At 42.3% G+C, this 27,540-nt stretch overlaps 1 protein-coding gene across 1 annotated transcript in view; it reads right to left on the reverse strand.

Moving 5' to 3' along the window:
• GPC3 (glypican 3) overlaps positions 1-27,540 on the reverse strand; it is a 434,855-nt gene that overhangs the window by 38,414 nt on the left and 368,901 nt on the right. Inside the window, exon 7 of the mRNA XM_041741320.1 lies at positions 17,986-18,145. Within this exon, the coding sequence (XP_041597254.1) occupies positions 17,986-18,145 (160 nt within the window). The remainder of the gene's footprint in view (positions 1-17,985; positions 18,146-27,540) is intronic.

Raw genomic sequence — 27,540 nt, forward strand, 5'->3', positions numbered from 1 at the left:
GAGCCACCCAGGCACCCCAGGTAATGACAAATGTTGAAGAGGTTGTGGATGTGGACAAACTAGAATACTCACTGCTGGTAATAATGTAAAATAGTGTAGCCACTTTGTAAAAAAGTCTGGCAGTTCTCAAAATATTGAACAGAGTTATGTCGGGATGCAGCAGTGCCATTCCTACCTACATCCAGGAGCAAGGAAAACATGTCCACACAAAATCTTATTCATAGCAGTATTATTAGTGCTTACCTAGAGTTAGGGGGCGGTCAGGGGTAGGGACACATGGCTAAGGAATATGGGTTTCTTTTAAAAGTGTAGACATGGGGCAGCCCAGGTGGCTCAGCGGTTTGGCACCATCTTTAGGCCAGGGTGTGATCCTGGAGTCCTGGGATCGAGTCCCACGTCGGGCTCCCTGCATGGAGCCTGCTTCTCCCTCTGCCTGTGTCTCTGCCTCTCACTCTCCCTGTGTCCCTCATGAATAAATAAATAAAATCTTAAAAAAAAAAGTGTAGACATGTTTCTGTAATTGACTGTGGTATAGTTGCACAATTCTGTGAATACACTAAAACCCACAGAAATCTACACTTAAAATGGTTGAAATGTATAGTTATGTGAATTATATATATTTTGAAAAGATTTTGTTTATTTGAAAGAGATTTAAAAAAAAAAAAAGAAAGAGATAGCAAGCCAGTGAGCACAAGTGGGGGGAGGGACAAAGGGAGAGCAGGCTCTCTGCTGAGCAGTGAGCCCGATGTGGGGCTTGATCCCAAGATACTGGGATCATGACCTGAGCACAAGGCAGACGCTTAACTGACTGAACCACCCAGGTGCCTGTGAATTATATTTTAATAAAGCCGTTACTAAATGAAAGGACCAGTTCATCAGCTCATATTTAAAATGAGGTTCCAGGGGCACCTGGCTGGCTCAGTCACAAGAGCGTGCAACTCTTGATCTTGGGGTCACGAGACTGAGCCCCATGTTGAGTGTAGAGATTACTAAAACAATAAATTTATCAATTAAAATAAATAAAATGAGATTCCATAGAGACCTGTATTGATAAAACATTCTTTATACAGAGGAAATTATCAATTCTCACTGGCCACATTATATGAACCAAAGATAACCGCTGGTGCAAGTTGGTTAGACCTGTTGGTCATTTCTTACTGGATTTTTCTGTGAACAAATTTATACTTTTTAAGCTAAGGTTGTAGATTTTTTAAAACCGACCTCTTCTTTATGGAATGTCTCCAATCTTTGGCTTGCCAGCAAAGCTGACTATGAGTTTTGTATGTCTTGGTCTAAGGAAAGAGGAGTAAATACTAGAACAGATCTGTTTTATGTTTTTACAAAAGTCCAGGATGATCAAATTAATTTAGTCATATCACCCCACGCACTCCGTTTGCCTTCTTATCTTTACCTTCTCTGTGGGGAGAATGAGAGTAATGAGGCTCCAGGGTTGGCCAGCAGAGCATAGCATGGTTAGAACGACCAGTTTTAGGCCCTTAGTGCTGAATGCTGGTCATTACCCTTTTGTTGACCTCAGCACTGGCTGAAGCAGAGTCTGTGGGTCTCTGTGGGCTGCTGAATGAAAGGCTTCCATGGCACAGATAAGGCTTTCTTCCATGAGATAGAAAGAGAGGTGGCACAGCAGAGGCTACTATTGATAGTTTTGTGGCTTTTGGAGCCAAAAAGGCATGAGTTTGACTCAGCTCAACCACTTATTAGTTGTGTGACCTTGAGACATTTACTTAATCTCTCTGAACTTCATTTTCCCCATCTGTAAAATGGGGGTTATGGTATCACAAACCTTTCCTAGGGTGCTGTAGAGATAAATGTGGTAATACTTAGGCCAATATTAGCATGGAGAGATGTTCTGTTTCTGACTACTACTATTATTGTTGTTACTATTGCTGCCAGAATAAGATTCACTCCCACATTCATTGGGAATCTCTGTAACATGCAATTCTCGAGCATACCAAAGACCTACAAGAAGCCAGGCTCACTCACAAGCACACAATTTAAAATTTAGAGTTGGTCTTCAGGGATAATGAATAATTCTAAATGTATTATTTTAGCTGGGGCACTGGGACCAAGAAGAGAGCATGGGCCCTTTACCCTGGCTGCCTGCTCAGTCTCCCAGAACCAAGATTATGCAGGTTTCCAAAGCTACCTTCAGGATAAGCTGTCCAAACCAACTGCCGCCCCAGCAAATGATAGACTAGGATGTACTTAGGCCAGATGGTCATGGAGCGCAAGAATGCACTGCGGATCAATAATTATAGCTCTCAAGTGGAGCAGAGGAGTGAATTACTTGAACACCATGTGCTCTTCAGCCCCTCCTTTTTGGGCTCAGGCTCAGGCACCCAGAGGAATTATGATTCATGAGAAAGATATGGGGAATCTATATGTACACACAGAGAGGGAGGAAAGGGGTGCCTGGCTGGCTCAGTTGGTACAGCGTGTGACTCTTGATCTCAGGGTCATGAGTTTGAGCCCCATGTTGGGCAAAGAGCTTACATTAAAACATAAAAGGATTGGAGAGGGAGGGAGGGAGGAGGGAGGGAGAGAGAGAGAGAGAGAGAGAAAATTATCCCGGTATTTCAACTTAACTGGGTTGAGCATTGTTATTTTAGCCCTTCTGCATGCCACTTCACCCCCAAAAGGCTGGAGAGGCTCTAATCTATCGTTGCTGAGGTTATTCTGATTCTGAGCATCAATTCCATGGGAAAAGTTAAAGGTCATCAACAAATGTTTGTCAGCTATATGTGTTGGCCCATTGAACAAGGCGATCGTGGAAGTGCGCTTTGTTATCAGAAAGATCTGGGCTCCGATTCTAGCTCTGACTATCTGTTGACCTTGGGCAAGTTACATAACCCTCTGAGCCTCAGTTTTCTCTTCTATAAGAGCTGACATCAAAGCTGACCTTGTAGGATTATAAGAAGGATTTAATCAGATCATGAATTTGAAACCTATTTGTAAATCACAATCAGCTAGTTGGTGGTGGTGATGGTTGCTGTATACAGAATAGTGGATATAAGTGTTCAGGGAAAGAGAGTAATGGAAGGCTGAGGTCATCAAGAATGACCTTTGTAGAGGAGGTGGGTCTTGGAGTATTGGGAGGCATTAGGGCTGGAGAACAGAGGACACTGCCGGCAGATGTAATGGTCTGAGCAAAAGTAAAGAGGTGGTAATGAGACTGACGTGTTCAGGCAAAAGATGCACATTTATAGCTCATTTATAGCTATGAAAATTTCCAGAGGACACTGTGGGATCATTAGCAAATCCATGGTCTCGTGGTCTGAGTTCAGGGTTAATAGGCAGCATGGCCTGGGGGGCCTGAAATCCCAGGCAGCATAGTCCTTACTGTGACTTGACTCCAATGCTGAGCTGCATGCACAGGCTGCAGGGCATGGACATTTGTGACTTCCTGGCTAAGGTGTCTAACTCCTGGGAGTGCCTGCCACTGTGACCCTGACATGGCCCAGAGAGCAAGAGAGAAGATGTAAAGCTAACAAGAAAATAGGAACTCATCCTTTAGCCACTGAAATAGCATGTTCCTTAAAGCAACTGGATTCCTGATTGAAACACTCCAACGGGGGATGAAGAAGTGCTTTGGAAAGTACAAAGTGATTAAATGAAGCAAATCTATACATTCACAGACACACACAGACATAATTAGCATAATTACCAAAATAAGAAAAGGTTCATCGTTGGAAAAGAACAGCACAATGTGACGTATTCTCTTAAAATTCAATACTCCTCTAACCTTGCCCTTTTAATTTTACAAATGCTGGATGTGTTTTATGTTTGAAAATTCATTTGGAAACCATTGAGGTCATCATTTGGATAGGCTTGTTTTAATTCATATTCCCCCTGATGTTTGCCCTTGTGAGCAGAACAGACATGGTGAAGGCAGGATGGATTTATACACATTGTGGTGGGCCTTTTCCAAGAATAATAAATCCTTTGGTTTCCAAAACATTTAAGATGAACTGATATACCCTACATGGGGACCTGGTGACCTGGTTGGCTCTATCCATATTCATCCAAATGACTCAGTGATGTTTTCAGCTTTTCTTGCCCTCATGTTGTCTCTCAGTGCCCTTGATTTTGTTAGCTTTTCAATATTTTATGCCTCTCTGTGCAGTTTATTTATCTGCAAAACAGAAATAATAATGGTACCTACCTCCCAGTGTTGTTGGGAGGATAACATTAATTGCTCCATGTCAAATGCTTAAAACAGTGCTGGTACAGAGTAAGCACTCAAAAAGTGAGCCATTATTATCCTGCTAAACCTATCACGCTCTCTCTCTGAATGGCATTCTGGCATCTGCCCATTTGCCCAAGGTGGAAACACCAACCTTGCCCTTGACTACTCTTACTTCCTCATCCTGCCACATCTGAATGATCAGGCTGTTGATTCTTCTTTTTAAGATTTATTTATTTATTTATTTATTTATTTATTTATTTATTTGACACACACACACAGAGAATCAGAGATGTAGGCAGAGGGAGAAGCAGGCTCCCCACAGAGAGCCTGATGTGGGACTTGATCCCAGAATCTGGGATCACGCCCTGAGCTGAAGGCAGATGCTTAACCACTGAACCAGCCAGGCATCCCTGTTGATTCTTCTTAAAGATTTCTTCCTCATGAAGATTTCCAAAATGCAATTCTGACCAAGTAATAATTCTCCCATAACTTGTACTCTCTCATACTCCCAACTTACACACACACACACACACACACAGACACACACACACACACACACACACACAGAGTAGCCAACCAGAGTGCCACCTTCCATGTCTTGTCAGCATTCCCTGCAGTGTTATGTTGAGAAGAATTACGAGGTCACATCTGGGCCCTGTGCAGTGGGGTGCCATGATTGATGATCAATGTCTGCCATAGGAGGAGTGGTGGCTGGGGAGGCCGATGAGCCATATGTTGTCAATTTATAGACCCTGCCACAGGATCAAGGCCAGGCTCTTTAACGAGGCATAGAAGGCTCTCATAATCTGACCCCTCACCAATCTTCCAGCCTTACTTCTTGTCCCTGTCTGCTCTGGCCACACCGAACTGTATACTGTTCCCAGAACCCTCATGTTCTTTCTCACCTCCACGTCTTATCACATACTATCCTCTTAGTATGCAATGCTCCCCTCTTTCCACCTGACTCCTACACACTGTTTAAGACTCAGCTTACTTTCTCACCACCCCAGTCTGGGTGTGAAGCTTTTCCTTTGTCCTTCCACAGCTCCTGGTGCACGTTGCAATCAGTGTTTAACCACATCACATTATAATTATCTGGTTAGGTGTCTATCGTCCCCGCCTCCCTTCACTGCTCCCCAACCAGCCCAGGAACGTCCATGGGCAGGTGCTGTGCTTGTTCATTTTTGTATGGCCAGAGTCACACAACCAAAACTTACCAAACACCAGTCATGTGTCAGTTCTGGGAACTGCCTGACTTCAAACTGATAAATGCTAGAATGGGTATTAACACAGCAGTCTGTCTGGGGCAAGACTTCACTGAGGAGGAAGCTATATCTGAACTAAGTTTTATTTTTATTTTTATTTTTATTTTTTTTTGAACTAAGTTTTAAAGGTACAGAAAGGGAAACAATTACAGGCTAATGGACCAGTGTGTGGAGTATTAACAACAGCCACCAGTTATTGGAACCCACTAATGGTGTAGGCTGTGGGCTGAGTGCTTTATGGATACTACGAAGACAAAGACTTCTAAAGGCCCAGGTAAGCTTAAAGAGCAGAATGGAAAGTTCAGGAACAGTGAGAATTTCAAGGTTGTTGGAACACAGGATGGGGCAAGGGTTAGTGGGAGCCAAGTTTAAAGAAATGAATTGGGGCTAGATTAAGAAAGGCTGGGCTGACAGATCTGGCTTCATTACCCCTCATTCATGCTCGGAATCCAGGGAGAGCCAGGAGAATGCCCGTCAGATTGCAAGATGGCTAGTAGTCAGTGGGAAGGCTACCACCTCTCTTTGAAGGCAAGCAGACTAATTTTCATTCCTTAAGCCAAACTTGGTTCTAAATCCCTGTGGGGTGCTAAAAGTACTGGTTGAGGCTAAAGTATGACTTGTGTAATCAGGGTCAGGGAATCCTAGAACAGAAATGCACATGATTTCCACGGATGCTGTCTAAATCATTACCACTGACCCAAACAAATCCATCCGTCCTGCTCTACCGTTCCACATGAAGTGGCGTGTGGGGAGAAGGAAAGCTAGAAAAAAAAAAAAACTAAATGGAGAGAAAAATTCATGGTTCCACGCTCCAAACAGCCTAAGTCAGAAAGATATTAGTGCAGAAAGGTGCAATCTCTGGATGCTGAAACGAGGAAGAACTCATGGGCCTGCAGACACAAAGTCCCCAAGTTCTTTGTCATTACTGACTCAGCCTTTCAAGGCTGTGTGTCATAGACCGGTTCAGAACCCTACAGAAGCAGAGCGTGGACACTCCTAAGTGCCACTGCATACTTGTATAGAAAATCTCTGGAGTGTCTGGGGGACTCGGTTGAGCGTTTGCCTTCAGCTCAGGTCATGATCCCGGGGTCTTGGGATTGAGCCCCAGGTCAGGTTCCTTGCTTAGGTGGGATTCTGCTTCTCCCTCTGCCTCTGCCCCTTCCCCAACTTGTGTACTCACTCTCTCTCCTCTCTCAAATGAATAAATAAAATCTTAAAAAAGAAAAAAAAAAGAAAGAAAACCTCTGATTCCCTGATCGAACCACATTTTGGGAGAACCTCATTCCTTGGACCTCTAGCAATTGGTGCTATATGTGAGTATGAGTAATATGTTGCCTCCCCACACAAACAAGAAAGAAATGTTGAAAAGGAGAGTGGGGGTGTGTTCCAAATTTAGCTTTCCTTCCAACCTCTGCCCATATGGTCGGTGGTTAAAAAAGTGATTACCAAGCCAACAAAATGTAACCTGATATTAGGAGTTCCAGTCTAACTCTGAGAAACCAGGGTTAATACCAGCATGTGGTATTCATTGGTCATAATGCTGCCTGATATGGGGAGACTGGACGCTGAAAGCAGTCCTCACCCCAGGGCTCCACAACCTGGCCTATAAGACTCCCATCTTGTGCAATGGGACTGATGAGATTTCCAGGGGTTAAGTAGAGAGATTTCAGTGAGAGCCCATCAACCTCAACAGGGAATGAGGGGTTTTGAGAAAAAAGTTTATGGATCTGGTTAACAGCTTCCAAGTTAGGAAGTTTCCAAGTCATCCTAGATTTCAGAGTAACTGAAAATGAGGGGCTTTTGCATTTTCTAGCATAACTTAGGAAGAGAGAAACTTTCCCTCACTCGTAGGTGGATAAAGCTATCGACGTAAGCCTAGATAAGGATGATGAAGGAAGGAAAACAAATCTTCCAAAGTACCCCCTTCAAGCTATACTGGTAAATGTTTCACAAATGGCTCTACACGAAAATCATGCATGTCAGATCAATTTTTGATGGAATATAGGATGTGGAACACACAATGTCCAAATAATAAAAAATAGACAATACTCATTATAAATTCTGTATAGCCAATTGATTCTCACAGAATCCTTCCATCAATTTTTGCCAGGCTCTTATATTGGTAGCCCAACCAGGGTGGTGACTGACAGGTAAGTGTAGTTCCTGCAAGAACACTGGCTGATACAGATTTACATTAAGGAACAAAAATGAATCAACAAAGATATATGTCAGAATCTCATTCCTCCATCAATGATGGCAGTGACTTCTCTGCTAGATTGGATAACAGTTTTTGAATACTGAAGAATGGACTCTCAATGTTTTGTGTCCCTCACAATGTAATGCCTATGGAACAAACACGATTTCAAGTTTAATCCACACTGCTAAAGTCTTCCTATCACTTCCTTAAGTCTAGAGTCTAGACAGTCAAAACAATAAATCAAGCCCTGATTTATAGTTTTTTGCTTTCTGTGGAGTAAATATTTCCAACATAGTCAATATTAAGCTACTGATGTGATGCATCTGGAGACATAGCAGCACACCACTGCCCTCACCCCCCATTTCAACTACTGCTTTTGGGTCTGTTCCACCATTGGCTCCAACAGGAAGGGGAGACAAGGCAGAGACACAGACAGCAGGCTACTCCTCCCTTCTCAGAGTGGAGTCTGCTGCTCTCCTATTTTTTTTTTTTTTGCCAGTCTGTGAGGAGACAAGCACAGAAATTGAAAGTAAGCTTAGTGATATTTTTTTTTAAATTATTTATTTATTTATTTATTCATGAGAGACATAGAGAGAGTCAGAGACATAGGCAGAGGGAGAATCAGGCTCCCTGCGGGAAACCTGATGTGGGACTCAATCCCAGGATCACGACCTGAGCCAAAGGCAGACGCTCAACCATTGAGTCACCCAGGTGCCCCAGCACTTAATGATTTTTATAGCAATTTGACAGAGAGATTTTTTAGGTTCATTGAGTCTCCTAATTAAAAACTGTGGCTTATATTCTGTAGGCCTTTTTGTGATTTCTTTTTTGTAGTAGTTCAATTTTATTACATTTTACAAAACTATCGGTCCATGACAGGTTCAGGAGGAACAAATCTCCCCACCCCCGCCACCTCCCAGTCCTTCAGTCCAGATAACTTAAGATGCACTGGTCTATTCTGTGAAGCCAGGGTCAGAAGGGACAGAGTGTTGTGGGAGAAGGGCATGGCCCAGACAACCTTGGTATTGACCATCCCGCCATTCAGGCTAACCATTCAGAGCTGAAGGAGGGGCTGTAGCCCCGTTTGCTTTTCTAACAAGGGGGCAGGAAGGCTATAAGCCTGTAAATAATTGGGGAGAAATGAGAATTGGGGTTCTAGAGCCTGTGAGTGACAGACAGGATGTTGAAAGGAGCTACTTCCTGGAAAAATCTCTGTCATTCCTAAGGATCCATTTGTGTAGGAAAATAGTTGCAGAAAATCATAATTGGTGATATGTGCTCAAATATGACCAAAGAGAGTAACTTCTCCATTTCTCTTTCCTCCCCCCAGCCAAAAAATTGCCTCACTGGTTTGTTCTACCATCTTGGTTCTCTTTCGCTCTATGTGCGTGATTGAATCATCATAAAACCACAGCATCTCAGAGCCATTCAGGACCATGGAAATCAAGAGCCCTGCTCACTATCTGACATCCTACTCCATCCTCACCCAGCCAATCTTTCTGATAGATGGTTATTTAATCTCTAGTCAAATATCTCCAGAGTCAGAAAGCTGATTGTTCGCTAGAGCAATCCATGCCACTGAGAAATAGCTTGAAGGGTTAGAAAGTTCCCCTTTTGTCAGTGAAAACATATCTCCTGGTACATGCCATGTATTGGTTCCAGAACTGCCTTCATCTTCTACACGCAAGACCTCAAAATATTAGACGACAACATTCACACTCCCTAATTCTTTTCTTGCATAGACTAAACATCACTACTTCTTCTCACTATCTTTCCACTAACCCTGTTTGCAGATTCTTCACCATCCTGCTCACTCTCCTCAAGAGGTACTCTAGGCTCCATGATGTATCACACAGCATGTCCTATCCACTTCACAGGAGCCCCTACTCCTGTATTGACTGGAGCTGGGATCACCTGTATCTTTGCTCACAATTTCAGCTGCTAGAAGTCAAAGGCTACTTTGAGGAAGCTAATTAAAGAAGCAGTGAGGTTAAAACCTACCAAATATTAGGCAAAAGGAAGCAAATGCTGAAAAGTAAACATAGCATATGGATAAACGAAATATTTATTGAACATCTACTAAGTAACAATGACAAGGCAAGGCGGGGGAGGGTTACAGAGGTTGGTGACCAAGAGCTGATTAGGTATATACATACAATGAAAAAGACTTGCTTTCTACCCTCCATGGAGCTCATTGTTAGTCCAGGACAGTACTTTGTTCTGGAACCCATCCCGAAGTTGCTAATGAAATTGCTCCCCACTCTGGCATAGACTCTTCTCCGACACCAGAATTTATAGAATAGCCTCTATTGATTTTTATTTATCCGGTAATTATATTATGGCTTAAGATCACCAAATGAGCTACAAATTAAGAGATTCTGTCTGCAGTGGTCTCCCATTGTCACCTTAAAGGCTTACTTACCCTCACCCATACCCATTAGGATTGTTTAGAAAAAAATCAAAAGGAAGTTTTTAAAAAAATTCCGTAAGTATATTTAGAAATGTTAAGAACCATAAGTGCCATGGATCATCATTACTGGATCATTAAACATTTCATAGCCAGGTATGTACGTAGGCAGATACTATAACAAGCTTTCCTTTCAAAAAAAAACTAACCAAACAGGAAAAAAGGAAAACAACCAAATAAAAACTTGCCAGTAACTTCATTCCTACTGAAGCAAACTGGAGATCTCCTTGCACCTGACCCAGGCAACTAAGGGGGAGAAAAAGATAGTTGGCTACACCTTTTTGCCATATTAACCAAAGTTCAAGGACAGCACGGTCTGAATTGGATACAGAGACCTGAGGATGTGTGTGTGCATATGTGTGTGTATGTGTGTGCACGTGTATGCGTAGTTTCAGGGGTTTCATGGAAGGTCAGCAATCGCAAAGCATCTGGTGGCTTTGAGTCCCTCCTCCTGTCAGGAGAGGACGTCAGGCTGGTTTCCTAACTCATCTCTATGTGTGGCCACTGGGACTGGTGGCACCTGACACCTTTGGTCTCTGTCTTGCTCTGCAGGGTCATGATCCCTTGTTATACTGGGCTCCTCTGATGTGGCTCATGCAAGAGATCATTGCACAAGTTTAAATGTCACATCTTTCTCTCTTTCTGAGATGGTATTTCTCCTTGAAGGGGAACACTTCCCAGTCGATGGTGTACACCTCTGCTTTTCCAGATCCCTTGTGGATGTTATCTTCCAGGAAAGGTTTCAGCTCAGCTAGAGGCTTTGGGCTTGCCACCTTCCTGCTGGTTCTTCTTTCAATTTTCTACCAACTGAGTGTTGAATCTCTCCCTTCCATTCCCTTCTATCACACTAGATTACCACAATTTGGGTGAGGCTGTCACTAAGTTGGCCAACATGGCTTCATCCAGAGAAAATCAATCTCACCATTTAGGCAGATTCATATATTCAACAGTTTCCTTTTAATTTGAAACTGATCATGAGCTGTAATATAATGGCCACAGATTGTTTGCACTCCCCTCTAACACTCCCCTAATTCTTAGAGTTTCGTGGAATGTCCACCAGCAAGTGTAACTATCATAGAGTTACCCTTGATGAAAGCCTCCTAGCCCAATAGCTCAGGCAGGAAAGTATCACAGGGCAGTAGGCCTAGAAAAGTGAACCCCTGAATATCTCACAAATAACAACACACTCCTTAAAGCATCTCAAGTTATGGTAACTTTATGGAAAGTTTTTAACCTTCTCTTACTCTCATCTATCACCGGCTTACCTGTACTCATTCCCTAGGCAATGCTAAAGCATGCAGAAGGGCCTTTTCTGGGTACACTTATTGAACTGGGCATATAATATCACTCACTGTTACAGCTCACATCAAAATCCATCTCTGTGAGCCATGAAAACTGCACAAAGCTCTGAGCTGAGATGGGATTGGCTGTCTTGTCAACGTATTAGTAAGAACCACCTTGTCTGTATCCGTGTGAAGAGTGCTATGATAGTAAGCTTTGCTTCCTTCAGCTTCCCTATGGCATTTGTTCTTGAAAAGATCAAGGCATGAAAGCAGATTTCTTAGAGCTAAGAGCAAGATAGAATGGGGAAGAAAAATCACAGGCCCTTTCTTGACCTTCCCCAACTCATCCACCCTTGCTCTCACTGTCCCACTAACACCAAAGAAAACAAAACATAACTAGCTGTGATTCTTTCAAGATGTAGGTGACTACCACTGTTGTGACTGTGGTTACTTGCACCACTCAGCAGACATATTTGTCATTGTTGAAATGCCTTCTCACTGGTCTGGAAACAAGTTAATGAGTAACTGAAAAGGCCATCTTGGGGATGGAGAAGGAGCATATTATAATGAAAATAGTTGGCCAGAACACTGGGGACTTAATTTCTAATTTTAGCTACAGGCTTTTGGCAACTATAACTTATAACCCAATGGTACTAAACAGTATTAACAATATTACCCTAAATGAGAAACTGCTTTACAGTTTATAAAGTACTTTTATATCCTTTATCACCTGTGTTTCATTCAACAACTTTTGAAGTTGGCAAGTCTGGAAATTTTTTAAAAAGATGTATTTATTTATTTGAGAGAGAGAGAGAGAGAGAAAGCAAGAGGGTGTATGAGTTGGGGGAGGGACAGAGGGAGAGAGAGAATCTCAAGCAGACTCCCCGCTGAGTGCAGAGCCCAATGTGGGGCTCAATCTCAGGACCTGAGATCATGACCTGAGCCAAAATCAAGAGTTGGATATTCAACAGATGGAGCCACTCAGGGGCCCCTGCAGGTCAGGAAATATTTTATCATTTTTTCAGAGGAGGAAACTGAGTCTCAGAGGAGCTGAGTGACTCCGTCCAAGGCCACAAGACTGTGTGTTTGACTCTGTAGAAGAAATGCTCTTCCTTCCTTGAATGTCTCAAGCGTCAGCAGCCTGAAGTAGAAAGGTATCGCGTTCATCCATCACACGGGCTCCACCTCACAGTGAACGGCATGAGGTCCTCTTAACTGGGGTCACATGTTTGAGGGACTGACATCACAAGAAAGAAGGTAGGAGGGAGTCACTACAAGATGCTGCTTGGGAACTCCAGGAGCAGGTTACTTAGCGAGAAGCAAAGGGTGCAGAGGAAGTAAGATTGTCAAACTATAGAATACATTTTGGGAAAACTGCCATAATTTACTCCTAGACTTATGACCAGTATGGTGGTATAAATAGATATATTACTGTGTCCACATGTATTTTGATCTCTGAACAGGACTCAACAACTTTCCCATTAAAAAAAGAATCCAGGACATGTCATTCCTCTACAAACTTTCTACTGATGCTTAGGCCTGCAATGTGATTTGTTCTAAAACGTTCTAATCTTGCAGATGTCACCCGTGAGAAAAGGCCCATTATAAAGTTCCTCCGTTGGTTTTATCCTTCTCACCAAACCAACCCATTAAAGAATTTCATCAGACAATGTGGCTACCGGCCCACGTTATGAAGGTCTGACTCGACAACTCAAAAGAGCTAAGCCGTCCAAGTGTCCTTCCCCTTCCCTATGTGTGCAGGCTTGCAAAGGTCAGAATATAAGGTTACTAAGAAAATGAATGAAAATCACTGGCCTAAAAAAAAATGTTCTAAATGTTATTTTTCTTTTTAGTTGTTCTTTTGCCTCCAGATGATAAAGGAACAGCGAGGAGGAAAGATTGAGTGTGGAGACCCATGGGGCCCACAGCTGTGAGTCCTAATGCCCCCCCTCCAGCACTGCTGGGGCAGAGCAGACAGCTGCTTCTCCTCCTGACACCTGGACTTGACTGCACAGGATGGCAAGAGGGACCTGCCCTGGCCCAACTTCACCTCACCCCTGACTCCCAGCCAGCCAGGGATCCAGCGGCAGCTTTTCTCTTTGTGGTCCCCACACCGACACAGTGAAACTGAAAGTTTCTTGAGGGTGAACAGTACCACAAGAAACATCTGTTTAAACGGGGAAGAAACACCCATTTGGTTTTAATATTGGTACAAGTTGGGGATCCCTGGGTGGCTCAGTGGTTTGGCGCCTGCCTTTGGCCCAGGGCGTGATCCTGGAGTCCTGGGATCGAGTCCCACGTCAGGCTCCTGGCATGGAGCCTGCTTCTCCCTCCTCCTGTGTCTCTGCCTCTCTCTCTCTCTCTCTCTCTCTCTCTCTCTCTCTCTCTCCATTATAAATAAATAAATAAATCTTTTAAAAAATATTGGTTCAAGTTGTAAGCCCAATATGTGCTTCATGAAGCTACCTCCTCAGCTCGCCACCAACCAGCTGGAGCCACTGTCCTCCCATGTGGCAACCAGCAATGTGTTTATCTTCTACAGCCTGTTCCCACTTTCTTCATCCAAGGAACTAGGCTTCCACAGCATCCGTGATCACTTCCCCTTGTCTTTGACCCAGCTTGAGTTAATATTGTCTTTTTTTTTTCTTTTTGGATTTTATTTATTTATTCATGAGAGACACACAGAGAGAGGCAGAGACACAGAGGGAGAAGCAGGCTCCCCATGGGGAGCCCGATGCAGGACTTGATCCTAGGACCTCGGGATCATGACCTGAGCCGAAGGCAGATGCTCAACCCCTGAGCCACCCAGGTGCCCCATATTTTATTTTTCTGACTTGCAGTGATAGAGACCTTAGGCTCACCAGATTATTCAGGCTATACCCACAGAATAGTGCAAGCTGGAGCAAGAACAAGCCCAGGGAGGCAGGGGGTGAGGGAGTGGTAACAGGTATCTCTGAGATGGGTGTTTCTTACTGGGTTGCTTTGTGAGCCTGTTTCAATTGTGTTTCCAAGAGCAGGTGTGTGTGCGTGCGTGTGTGCATGTGCGGGCATGCACCTATATGAGTACAGGCACATGTGTGCGTGGTTTTCCATGTGGGTGAGAGTCAGGACTTGGCGGAGAGGGACAGATGCTTAAGATGCTTAGTCATCATGTCTTGGCTAGGGACACCTGGCCAGAGCTTGCAAAGCTTCTCAGGAATCAGCCACAGCCAAAGTGCCGGGAGTAGCCAGGTTCCCAAACAGCGTACAATAAGAGCTTTGACAAGGCGGGTAACTGAGAACGATGCTGATGGCAGCCGGGCAACAAGACGGTCCATTTATTGCACCAGCTCCACCGCGGATGGTCTGTCTTTGGGAGGGAGTCTGAACACGGTGTTCAGTGCAAAAGCATTTTCTAACTCATGGGCTAAATTCTATCTTTGCAGAAAATATGTGCCGAGCTAGGGATGCTGAGAAAGCCAAAGAGCTTCAGAGGTTTGGGATTAATAATAGCAGTCCCCCAATTGTCATAAATATCTGTAGAACTCAACAGGTTGTAAAGCACTTTTACACTCATTGTCACCTTTGTTTTCCACCACTCATTGAGGTTGGGGAGGATGCGTATCCCCCACATTACAGCTGGAGAAACTGAGGCTCAGAGCACTACATAACCTGCTAAAGGTCTCACTGTGAGTAAATGTGCTAGAACTGGAACCCAAGTGTCTTAATCTATCCTATGGGTGACTGGGCCTCAGGCCTCTTTTGTACTTCCTGCAACACTTGGCTCATTGTGGGCCAGCTTAGTGGCTTCTTAGATGCTTCAAGTTTGAAACCTAAATGCCATAAGTGCTCAATTGGAAGGCGGTAAGGGTTGCAAACACCTAGGGATCTTGTTAACCTGACCTATGATTCAGTAGGTCTCGAGGTGGGCCCTGAGAGTCTGTATTTCTAGCAACTCCCAGATGATACAGACATTACTGGTCCACGGGTCCCACCTGGAGTAGCAAGAGGTACTGAGAATACTGCTGAATGTTGGTTACCTGGTCTTAAACTAATACAACAAGCTAATTCTAAGCTACATCTGCAGGCTTTTTGAGCTTCCAGAGGTCAGCAGTAGCAGTAACAGACCAGTTGGTGTACTAGTAGGTAGCATTTTTTGAGTGCTTACCAGGTGCTAGGCACCTTGCCAAATGCTTTGAATGGATGATTTCACTATTATTATGATGATGTTATTGAATTGCCACAATCTTATGTAACAGAGAAAAACAAAGGGGAACCTACAAGGTCAGAAGAAAACTCTAAAGATGATGTCCCCCAGACTCCAATAAGCACCCTGCCAGGGACTAAAGCCAAATCAATGAACATGATTACAGATTGCCAGCACTAGAATGGCCCATGAGGATTGGGCATTCTCTTGGTTTTGCAGATGGAGACACTGACTTTCCAAAGGAGGAAGGGGCTTGCCCTAGGACACATGGGAGTTAGAAGCAAAGTCAGGAATAGAGGTGTCCTGCAAGAAGTGAGCCAGGGCAGCCAGCCAGTAGGACCACTCATTGGTTATGGTGTAAAAGGTCTGTTCTGGGACAAGAGGGAGATAAAAGAGGGTCTGAACCTCCTCTGAGCCTGGTGTTTTTTTTGTTTTGTTTTGTTTTTTATTTTTTATTCCCAAGTTGTGTTTTGGAGAAAAAAATGTGGAAGTTCTAAGTGAGATGGCAGTAAACGCACATGGTGTTCCAAGTCTGGTTGACTAAGTGGATGTTGATGAATCACTGGGACCAGATGGCATCTACCCAGATTTGGGGTAAAATTGTGTAACAGCTGACCAAAGTATATAGCCTGCCGTTCCAAAGAGCTATTGTGCCGCGAGCCTGGCAGATTGCCAACAAGTCTCCTCTCCATGAGAAGCATTTCAAAGGAGACTGAAGGAGCTCCAGCCCAGTAGGATCACTGAACATGTTACACAAGTGTAACCTATTGGGAGTAAGGCATCATTTTTCCTGTAAATTAAATTACCCACCATTTGTGTAGGTGTTTTACAGTTTACAAAGCACTTAGGGTTAATCATGCCTAACTAATTGACCAGAATTCTTTGAGAGGCTAAATGTGCTAGTGGACAAAGGGAAACCAGTGAATATAATCTATTTAGGTTTTGAAAAGGCCCTTGACAAGGTCCCCTACCAAACACTGCTGAAAAAAGTTAAGTCACCATGGCATCGTGGAGTGGTGTTTTGCAATGGACCAGGAAGTGGCTTATAGGCAGAAAAGTGAGAGGAGGGCTAGGCAGGGACATTTTTGGAGAAGTATGAAAAGTGGTGTGTCCCAAGGATTAATGCTGGAGCCTGTTAATATTTTGGTGAATCATCTGGGCAACCTTTAGATGACTGGAAGCTTTTCTGGATAGCGAAGAGCAGGACAGATTTCAGCCTTTTTACAAAAGTCTAGATGAGCAGAGAAGGAAGAATCAAAATAGTTATTCAAAGAGTAGTCTCTGAAATCTCACTGTGTGGTTCTGAATCCTGACTCTACCCTTAGTGACTGCACAACCTTAAGCAAATTACCTTTTCCAGCATTAGTTTTCTCATCTGTAATGTGGGAATAGTAACAACCCCTTGTTCACAGTGAAAATGATATGAGACAATGCAAGCAAAGTTCCAGCACAGCACTCGTAGTATTGGTTAATGTCCAGTGAACATTGGCTTATATTATTTTTACTGATTATAAGGTGCCAGCCTCTGAGTGATCACATTATTCCCTAGGAATGGAACTTGGGAGCCACTGAAGACTATTTCTTGAAAGCATTGGCAAAATTTGTGGTAGTAATTCAGAGAGGATGGGGATGCGTGTGAAAGATTTCATTCCAGGAAACTAACAATTATGGAGCACTGAATATGTGCTAGTACCAGGCTAGATGCTTTACAAACTTTCCCCCTTAATGTAATCCTGCAATAGTCCTGTGAAGTTGGGGTATTGATCCCCATTTGATGGACAAGGGAGTGAAGACTCAGGAGGAAGAGAGCCAGAATGCAAATGCAAGTTTGCTCTACCCCCAAAGCTATTTTGTTCACTTTATCACACTTAAAACGCAAATTTAACATTTTGATTCCAGGACAGTTAACATACAGTGGAGGGATGGGTGTAATTTAGGAAAGGACAGAAGAGTGGGATCTAATATGGAAATAAATGCGGGCAATGGTATGAAGATAGAAACAAGGGCAGTATGTTTATGCTTCCTTTTAAAGTTACCCCATTGTGAGTTTTCACAAGACTCCCAAGATTGCATTGCTTTTCATAACTGAGAAGAACCAAGGAAATATCCAATGGGAAACAGGGCCACCTGATTTGGTCTGACTGTTTTAGACAATAAAAAATAAAAACAGGAAGTTACCCTTTTAATCTACCTAGGTCCGGAGATGGGAGGAAAAGAGGAGTACCTGAAAACTTTTTTTTCTAGAGTATAGTATTTCTTTGCAAAGTTGATGGCATTGTAGGTTGTGGGGACTTTCAGAAAGTTACAGAGAGCAGAGTCAACCGGTGTTGAGTCCGCAAGCATAGCTATTTTGGCTTGGATGCCAGCTGGCTCACACACACACCTGCAAGGAAGCGGAGCTGGTTCCTCACTTTCATCGTGCCATCCCCGGAGCCCCCGATGCACTCGTCTTCATCGTCGCCACAGTCGCCACTTTCAAGCCCCTCCTCGTCAAGGTTTTTATCCAGAACTCTACCTTTGGGCACAGACATGGTTCTCAGGAGCTGAAAGAAAGGACCAGAAATGTAGCAGTATGTTAAGATTTCTCAGGGAGGTCTGAAACTGTCTTACAAACAGGAGGCATTGAAAACTGCTGAATGAACTGCACAGAAGCTTTTAAAAACCATTTTCAAATGTAGATAAGTATAAACTGCTTATATTCTTTTTAAAAAAATTTATTTATTTGAGGGAAAGCTGGGGGGAGGGGCAGAGGGAGAGAGAGGAGGAAGAGTCCCAAGCAGATTCTGCGCTGAGCATAGAGCCAGATGGGCATCCATCTCATGACCCTGAGATCACTACCTGGCTGAAATCAAGAATTGGTCCCTTAACTGACTGAGCCACCCAGGTGCCCCATATTCTTTTTAAAAAATGTTTATTTGTTTGTTTATTTATTTTAGCAGGGAAGGGCAGAGGGAGTGGGAAAGGGAGAGAACCTCAAACAGACTCTGTGCTAAGCCCGGAGCCCAAAGTGGGGCTGGATCCCATGACACTGAGATCACTATGACCTGAGCTGCAACTAGCCAACTGAGCTACCCAGGTGCCCCAGCTGCTTATATTCTTTAGAATTTTATACTTCTAGAACATTCCATAGCATCTGACATGATTCCCTACTCCTTCATGCTACTCCCACCACCCAGTAGCTAGTGTCTACTACATTAGACCTTCTATACCATGGTATTTAAGTTCCTTAAAGCCTCCATGGTAGGAGAACTCACTGATGAGAAGCTTAAGATGTGACAAAGCATATTTATAGGCTGGGAGGACACCAAGATCAGGAAAGAGCCCTACAGAAGCCTCCTACAATTATATTTCCATTATATTACAACAAATGCTTCCCACCAGATGAAGAGATTACCAATGGCATTTTACACACATTTTATTTTATTTTATTAAAGATTTATTTATTTATTCATGAGGGACACAGAGAGAGGCAGAGGGAGAAGCAGACTCCTCGCAGGGAACCCGATGTGGGACTCGATCCCAGATCCCGGGATCACACCCTGAGCGAAAGGCAGATGCTCAACCGCTGAGCCACCCAGGCGTCCCAAGCCACCCAGGCATCCCTACACACATTTTAAATACATACTTACAATTAATTGCCAATGTACCATGCCTTGGTCACTAGAAAAACTTTAAAAATCTCTCCCTCTTTCACAATTTCCATAAGCTGGTTTGAAATTCATTTTGCTTTATTGTAAATAATATGCCTACCAAGAGGCATGTTTGTTTTACACCTCTGTGTCTGGCTTTTCAGTTATGTAGTCAACTCCTTTTTAAAGATTTTATTTATTTATTCATGAGAGACACAGACAGAGGGGCAGAGATACAGGCAGAGGGAGAAGCAGACTCTCTGCGGGGAGCCTGATGCAGGACTCAATCCCAGGACTCCAGGATCACAACCTAAGCCAAAGGTAGATGCTCAACCACTGAGCCACCCTGTGCCCTAGTCAATGCCTTTATAATTTGATGGTGACTCTCACCTCCTCCAATTTCTCCACTGACCCGGAAGCCCAACCCACAGCACAAATCATCTCTGAGGGCGGCTCTTAGGCCCCATTTTACTTTTCCTTGCATCTCTCACCAAGGCTGTATTCCAGGGTCCTCTATTCCTGCCCCACCACTCATTTTCAGTCATAAAAGTCAGGCCCACCTCATACTTATACAAATATTGGCCAAAAAAGATGCTGGATCTACCAAAAGTGAGATTTTGGTGATTGCATGAGAGGTATCCAGAAAAAATGCATATACAGACATATCCTGGTTTCTGTGGTTTCTATTATCCATGTTCATTGTCACTGCAAAGTATACTTTTATGTTATCCACTTGTGATTTAACTCCTACATCAAGATCTACTTGGAACAAGCTAGATATCATAGAGAAATGGGACTATGGGTTTTTTTTTTTTTTTTTGAGCAAAGAAAGAAAAGTCCAACAACCTCTAATGGTGTGGGAGAAGCCAAGCCACCTACTGTCTCCTACTCTAGAACCATCTCTATCCTCCTGCTCTAATGCATCCCTTGTCTGACCCTCCCTATCCCAACTTATCCTACACATCTAAATGTACAATATAGATGCATAGGCTAGGATAAGCTAGCCTAATGATTCTCAAATTTTTGGTCTCAGGGCCCCTTTACACTCATATTCAAAATCCAAGAGAACTTCTGTTTATACAAGAAGTTGTTTATATCTATTGACATTTACCATCTTAGAAATTATAACTGAGAAATATAAAAAATACTTAATAACTTGTTTACACTTAACCATAATAAAGCCATGATGTGTTAACATAAATAACATTTTCTAATGAAAAAGAAATATATTTTCCCCTGATATAAAATAGTTAGAAGGAAGGGTGGCATTGTTATACATTTTTGCAAATCTCTTTAAAGTCCAGGTTAATATGGTAGCTGGATCATCATATATGCTTCTCCATCCAATCTGTTGTTATATGTTGTTTTGATTTAAATATTTGTACAGAATCTAGTGTCTCACAGATATGTAGTAGGAAAAGAGGGAAGTATCTTAGTAGCCTTTTCAGATAACTGTGGATATTTTTTGGTGACACCTCATAAAAACTCAGTAAGTGGGGAAAGTTAGTTGCAATGTCGAATATGAAACCACATGAATAAACTTTTCATGTTCTGTTACATTAAAATTCATTGGTGTGCTCTGAACTTTGAATGGACCTTTTAGCCATTTTATATCATCATGCATGGTCATCCAAAAATACTGGTTCACTGAGCTATACAGGTCTTCTGAATGTCAATATCTTTCATTATATGATACATTAAAAAATCACATCCATTCATTACATCACCTCCAACCTAATTAGAAAATGTCTAAGTGTTGGGAAGCTCGCAAGCTCATGGTGGCAGATACAAGTGTTTCAAAATTTTTCTCTTGAAAGTTTAAATTTTAGGGCAGCCCCGGTGGTGCAGCGGTTTAGCGCCGCCTGCAGCCCGGGGTTTGATCCTGGGGACCCTGGATCAAGTCCCACATCAGGCTGCCTGCATGGAGCCTGCTTCTCCCTCTGCCTGTGCCTCTGTCTCTCTCTCTCTCTCTGTGTGTCTCTATGAATAAATAAATAAAATCATTTAAAAAAAAAGAAAGTTTAAATTTTATCACTGGCAACAAATACTATCAGTTTTTCCTTTAACTGATGGGCTCTCTTTATTCCTTTCAAAGAAAATGTCTAGCAAATACTTGAGTCTGAATAACCATAGTTTGTCAGTCATTATGTCAAGTAAAAATGGCATTGCATGAAAATGAGGCCAGTTTAGCTCATAGCTTAAATAATCTTACAAGTGCTTTTCCCTGAGATCTATGTCTGCACGGTTTGCAGCAGAAATACTGTAAGTGTACTTCACATTTCATTACACAGAATATTTTGTAAGATTTATTTATTTATTTTAGATATAGAGGGAGAGAGAGCCCAAGTTGGGGGGGGGGTTGAAGGAGAGGGAGAGAGAATCTCAGGAAGACTTCATGCATAGCACGGAGCCCTATGCAAGGCTTGATCCCAGAACTCTGAGATCATGACCTGAGCCAAAACCAAGAGCCAGACACTTAACTGATGACGCCATCCAGGTGCCCCATACACACAGAATAGTTTTTAAAAGGATGCTCAGGACTTATAGTTTAATAAACTAATCATTATTACTGTTTTGGCCATAACTTTTTAAAAAAGTAATCTCTACACCCAACGTGGGGCTCAAACTCATGACCTCAAGATTAAGAGTTGCATTCTCTACTGCCTGAGCCAGCCAGGAACCCCAGCCATGATAATTCTTTTTTTTTTTTTAATAATTCTTTTTTTTTTAATGGCCAGTCACGATATTCTTAAGTGAAACTTTTATTCTCTTGCAACTATATGGCAGTGAAGAATACAATGACTGCTGGTACAGTTTGCAGTCACTGCTTTGATGTGTTGCTGACAGTCGTACTCACCATTGCTTTTGCACCACTGGTGCAAATATCAACACAGTGAAAAAGGCAAACCAACACCCTGGTACTGTTGTGTAAGTAATTTTGACCTTGTGGGTCATTAGGTTTCATGGATTCCCAGGGTCCATACACCATTCTTCGAACACTGCTAATCTAGGCTATAATATCACTTCAGTTTGACCAAATGTAATTTTCCATTATTTTGTATGAGAAAACTGCTATTGACATAAGCATTTTTAGGTTAATTTTCAAAAGTACATCCTTCATATATGTCATGATTACCTGAATAAGAACTGTTCACATAAGGGGAACTGGCGGTTAGATATAGACAACTTACTATTTCTCAAGCACGTCTCCTATCTGCTCCTGTCATTAGTCTCATCAGCAAATATTAATTGAGCACCCAGTATGAGTTGTTTTCATTGCTGTCTACTGAAAGCACTCCATCCTTTCAAGCCAAGTTTAAACACTGCTTCCTTAATAAAGCCTTCCTGGCTCTCACAGATGGTCACATGGCTCTCCTTTCCCTTCTTCCACCAGCACTTCCTTCATCTGTACCTCCTAAATATCACTTTGTAGATGCAACCTGGTATTATTTATGTGTACATGTGACTTTGCTCTACCACTAGACTGTGAGCTGTCCAGGGGCTGAGTCTTATTTATCTTTGAACCTCACTGCATTTAAGGTAGTGTCTGGCACATGGCAGATACTTAGTAAATGTGCTATTGAGTGGAAGCAAAATATAGTGGCATGGTATCTTTAATTCTTTCTTTTTTTTAAAAAAAGATTTTATTTATTTATTCATGAGAGATACACAGAGAGAGGAAGAGACATAGGCAGAGGGAGAAGCAGGCTCCCTGCAGGGAGCCCAATGCAGGACTCAATCCCAGGATCCTGGGATCACGACCTGAGACAAAGGCAGATGCTCAACCACTGAACCACCCAGGTGCCCCTATTTAATTCTTCCAAAGCTACTTCCACAGCCTCATTAAAATGAGAAAGCCAAAGCACAGATTAACTATAGAAGAACCTGTGAATGAATAGCCAAACCCTTTTGGACAACTGTGACTAAGATCTATGGTTAATCTTTGAGAGACCATTTTCCAAACTCCAGTATGATGCCCCAGTATTCCCTGGTTGTTCAATTTTTTTAAATACAATAAAAAAAACCTTTAAAATTTTGCCAATGAGATTACTTCTTTAGTTTTAAATGGCTCCCATTTTGGAGACAGTTTCAACATTGAAGGATTATAGTGTGTGTTGGAACCATTTTACACTGACATCTGCTGATGAGCCTAACCCACCCACACACCTTGACAATACAAGTCCAAACCCAGAAAACTATTGTTAAGGCAAAAGTCCTAAAGAAGAGTCTGAAGCTCCAGAGTGTTGAAGGAAGGGTCATGTGTTAGAGATGAGGAACTGCCAGTGAGAACTGTGGATTGAGTACAGCCTGGAATTTGGCACAGAAATCCAATTGGCTAATTGCAATTCACAATGTTGACCTCCTTGTTCCCTCTCTCACACTTTACAGTGTCTTCCACACTGAACACTCACTTTATAAAAAGAAAGTTATGAGAACCTTGCACACAAATCAGTTAACTTTAGGTGCCTGAGACTTTTGATTAATTGTTTGCCATTTCAAAGGACACTATTCTCAATTAGCAATGATCGTTCCTTGGATAAACCACATTGGGTATGATACTGCCACTGTGCAAAGGTAAAAGGACACTATTATGTTAGCTTTTTTTTTTTTTTTAAATTGTATTTATTTGATATATATATATAGAGAGAAAGAGAGAATGAGAACAAGTGGTGGTGGTGGGGTTAGAGGGAGATGGAGAAGCAGACTCCCCACTGAGCAGAGAGCCTGATTCAGGACTTGATCCCAGGACCCTGAGATCATGACCTGAGCCAAAGACAGACACTTAACCGACTGAGCCCCCCATGCATCCCTCTGTTAGCTTTTTAAAGGCCAGGGCTCCAAATAATGATTATCAATGTAAACTTATCTTCTTGAAACACAGGTCTGATTATTTTATTTTACTCCACTGCTCCCATAATCATTTCATAAGCCTGACATTTCTGCTACTCATTGCTTGGCAGGCCTTAGCAGGGGGAAGCATACAGGCCTTTTTCATAGCCAGCTTTTTTTTTTTTTACAGCTCCTACCCTCCTTGTAACTCAAGTAGAGTCACATTAGACCATCACATTTGCTTAAATATACAAGCAATTTTGATTTTATGATCTACTATTTTAATTATTTAAGTATCAATATAACATAGAAAGGTGAAAGGAAAGAGAAATAAGGAAAGATTCCCAATTCCCAAACTCTAATAAACAACATTTGTGTTTTCAAAGGTAAGGCTTCTTTGTAATGCCTTTCTTTTTACATAGGTGAATTTGGATTTTAGAATCAGACTGACTTGGGTTAGAATCCTGGTTTTTCCCCTTCGTTGGCTTTTCTCCCCACTTAATAACTTCACTGCTTATTATCCCTAAAACCTCAGTGTATTCATCTGTAAAATGGGGGGAATTATGCCCACCTCAAGGAATTGTTGTGATGCTTTAAAATTGATAAAACATGTACAAGGTGCCTGTAAGGAATCTGCTGAAATTCACTTAACTATGCTCCAATAGTTAATATTGACACCACTTCTCGTTCTTTTGTTCTTATAAATAAAGATGTAGCATCAGGAGCATTCACATTACTCTTTCCATATTCTGGATTATTTCCTTAGTTTCCCATTAGTAGGATTATCAGGTCAAAGGGAATATACATTTTTTAGGGGTGCCTGCCTAGCTCAGTGGGTAGAAGAGGCAACTCTTGATCTCATGGTCATGAGTTTAAGACCTGTGTTGGGAGTAGAGATTACTTTAAAAAATTAAATATTTTCTCTCATCCCATAGGCTGCCTCTAAGCTTTGTTGATTGTTTCCTTCATTGTGCAGAAGCTTTTTATTTTGAGAATATTATGCTGGGTGAAATGGGTCGGCTAGAGAAAGACAAATACTATATGATTTCAGTCATGTGTAGAATTTAAAAAACAAACAAGCAAAGGGAAAAAGAGAGGGGGAGGCAAACCAAGAAACAGACACTTAACTATGGAGAACAGACTGTTATCAGAGGGGATGTGGTTGGGGGTCTGGGTTAAATAGGTGATGGGGATTAAGCAGGGCACTTGTGATGAGCACCAGGTGTGGTATGGAAGTATTGAATCACTATATTGTACACCTGAAACTAATATTATACTGTACATCAACTGACTGGAATGTAAATGAAAACTTAAAAAAAAGTAAAAAAAGTAAACATTAAGAAAATGAGTACATACATTTTTATGCACCATGGGAGTGAGTCTTCAATGTCTGTAAGAATCACCTAGGATGCTTGTTAAAAACTCAGGCTCCCGGGCCCCATCCAAGGAGCTGCTTATCTAGTAGGCCTGAGGTAGAGCACAGATCAGCATTTTTGACTAGATCTGTCCCCCACCATCTTGCCATGAGTGAATCACAGTTCACACATTAAGAGAGGCTGCTCCAAGTGTCCCTCCACTTCCCAGAAACCCTTTGAAATCACATTTGTTAAAGAGTCACCTCAGCCTCATGTGTGTCCAAGTCCTTAATACGTGCTCTTCAAACCATTTTTCTTTAAAAAGCAAATTCAATCTGATGATTTCCTTTTTGCTTAAGTATGGACATCATGACCTTTTGTCTTTGGAGTTAATGAAAATACCCTTGTGTAAAGGTGAGTGACTGTTTGATTAGAAAGTGGAATATTTAAAGTTAGCTTTAGAACAGGTACCCAGGGCTGTGTGATAAGAGGAACCAAAAAGCTTGGAATAATTAGTTAAGAAAATTAGAACCACAGTATAGAGAGAGAGAAAAAAAATGGCTTCCTAGAATATAGTAATTTCGTGTTCTTAAAAACCATAACCAGGATAACAATGAACACCGTGGCATGGGATGATATGATTTGGCCAAAGTTCTTTTCGTGCCTGGTTGGCAGGAGAACTAAGATCAAAGAACATACTTGTTGTTCTTAGGGGGATCAAATATGCTGAAATTAGACCAGTGAAAGCAGCAACTCTTGATCTGTCTATATGGTATAAATAACATGCCTCTTGAAATTATCTTGATTACAAAGATATGAACCTTATCAGCCACACATTGTGTTAGGGCTTAACATATGTTCTCTCACAGAATCCTCGAATCCTCACTGCCAATTTGTGTAACAAGGAAGATTGCTATCCCTATCTTCCATGTCAAGGGAGGACACTGAGCCTCAGAGAGAGGACATGGCTTGACCGAGTTACTGGTCAAGTGACTGGTCAAGTGAGTAGGTGATGGAGGCCTCATTAAAAAGAAGGGCTTCTGGGGTGCCAAGCTGGCTCAGCCAGGGGGGTGTGCAGCACAGTCTCGGGGCTGTGAGTCTGAGCCCCACATTGTGTCATAGAGATTACTTTAAAAACAAACACACACACAAATAAAAATTTTAAATAAATAAAAACAAAGGCTTCTGCTTCCAAGCCCAGAGCTCTTTAAGAAAAAAATGCTGTGCTAGGGAAAGACATCAGCTAAGGGGTCCTTCATTTCACATGTTTGTCATCTCCACTGCCTTTACCTGAGATGGTTTCCAGTTCAATCCCACCTTCTCAGATGCTATAGCCACAAACAAGAGCTTGATGGGAGAGCCCTTTGGTATTGGGTGGGAGACCTGGGGAGAGGAGCAATAATGGCATGGGATGCCTCCCACTTGTTTTTCCCAGCCTTGCCATCTACTGTGCCTTAAATAACCAAACCATCTCATCATAAACAGGTTTGTTTTGAAAAGCTTCAGACAGCTGGTTAGAATAGAATGAAAAATTCCATTACTGTTGTAACATGGTAAGAGTTTTCTTGACTTTAAGCTCTTTAGCTTTTAAAAAATAAAGGATAAGAAACAAAATAGAGAACTGCAACTATGGGGCTTGGTACATAGTTTGAGGCTTTAGCTGGACTTGTCTCCTTGGGCCACTTACATACCTCTCTCTGGGCGGTTTTTCAATATCTGGAATCCAGGTTACATTTTAAAGCTATTAAGCTGGGCTTACAAAACTGTTTTTGAACTATTTGGATGCTCAGCTTTATACAACCTGCAAGGAACGCTTTGGGGGCCCGGCTTTCCATGTCTACAGCAATGTAAACACATGCTTTACTGTTTGCATTTGAGTAGCATAAGCTAATGGGAAACAAATGCAGTGATCCCAATGAATCCCAGCTTTTCTGGAATGCCATTATTATTTATACATTGTGCACATCCACAAGACTTAGGGCACGTGACCCCTGTTTTGCGTGCACACTTTCTTTGAACAAATGCACCAAACCACAGCCACAACTAATTGGAAACAATTGCAACTCCACACATTTGAGATGAAGCCAGAACCCAAACACGGAGGGCTAGAATTAATGGCTATAT

This window comes from Vulpes lagopus, chromosome X, assembly GCF_018345385.1.
Source record: "Vulpes lagopus strain Blue_001 chromosome X, ASM1834538v1, whole genome shotgun sequence".
NCBI classification, from domain to species: Eukaryota; Metazoa; Chordata; class Mammalia; order Carnivora; family Canidae; genus Vulpes; species Vulpes lagopus.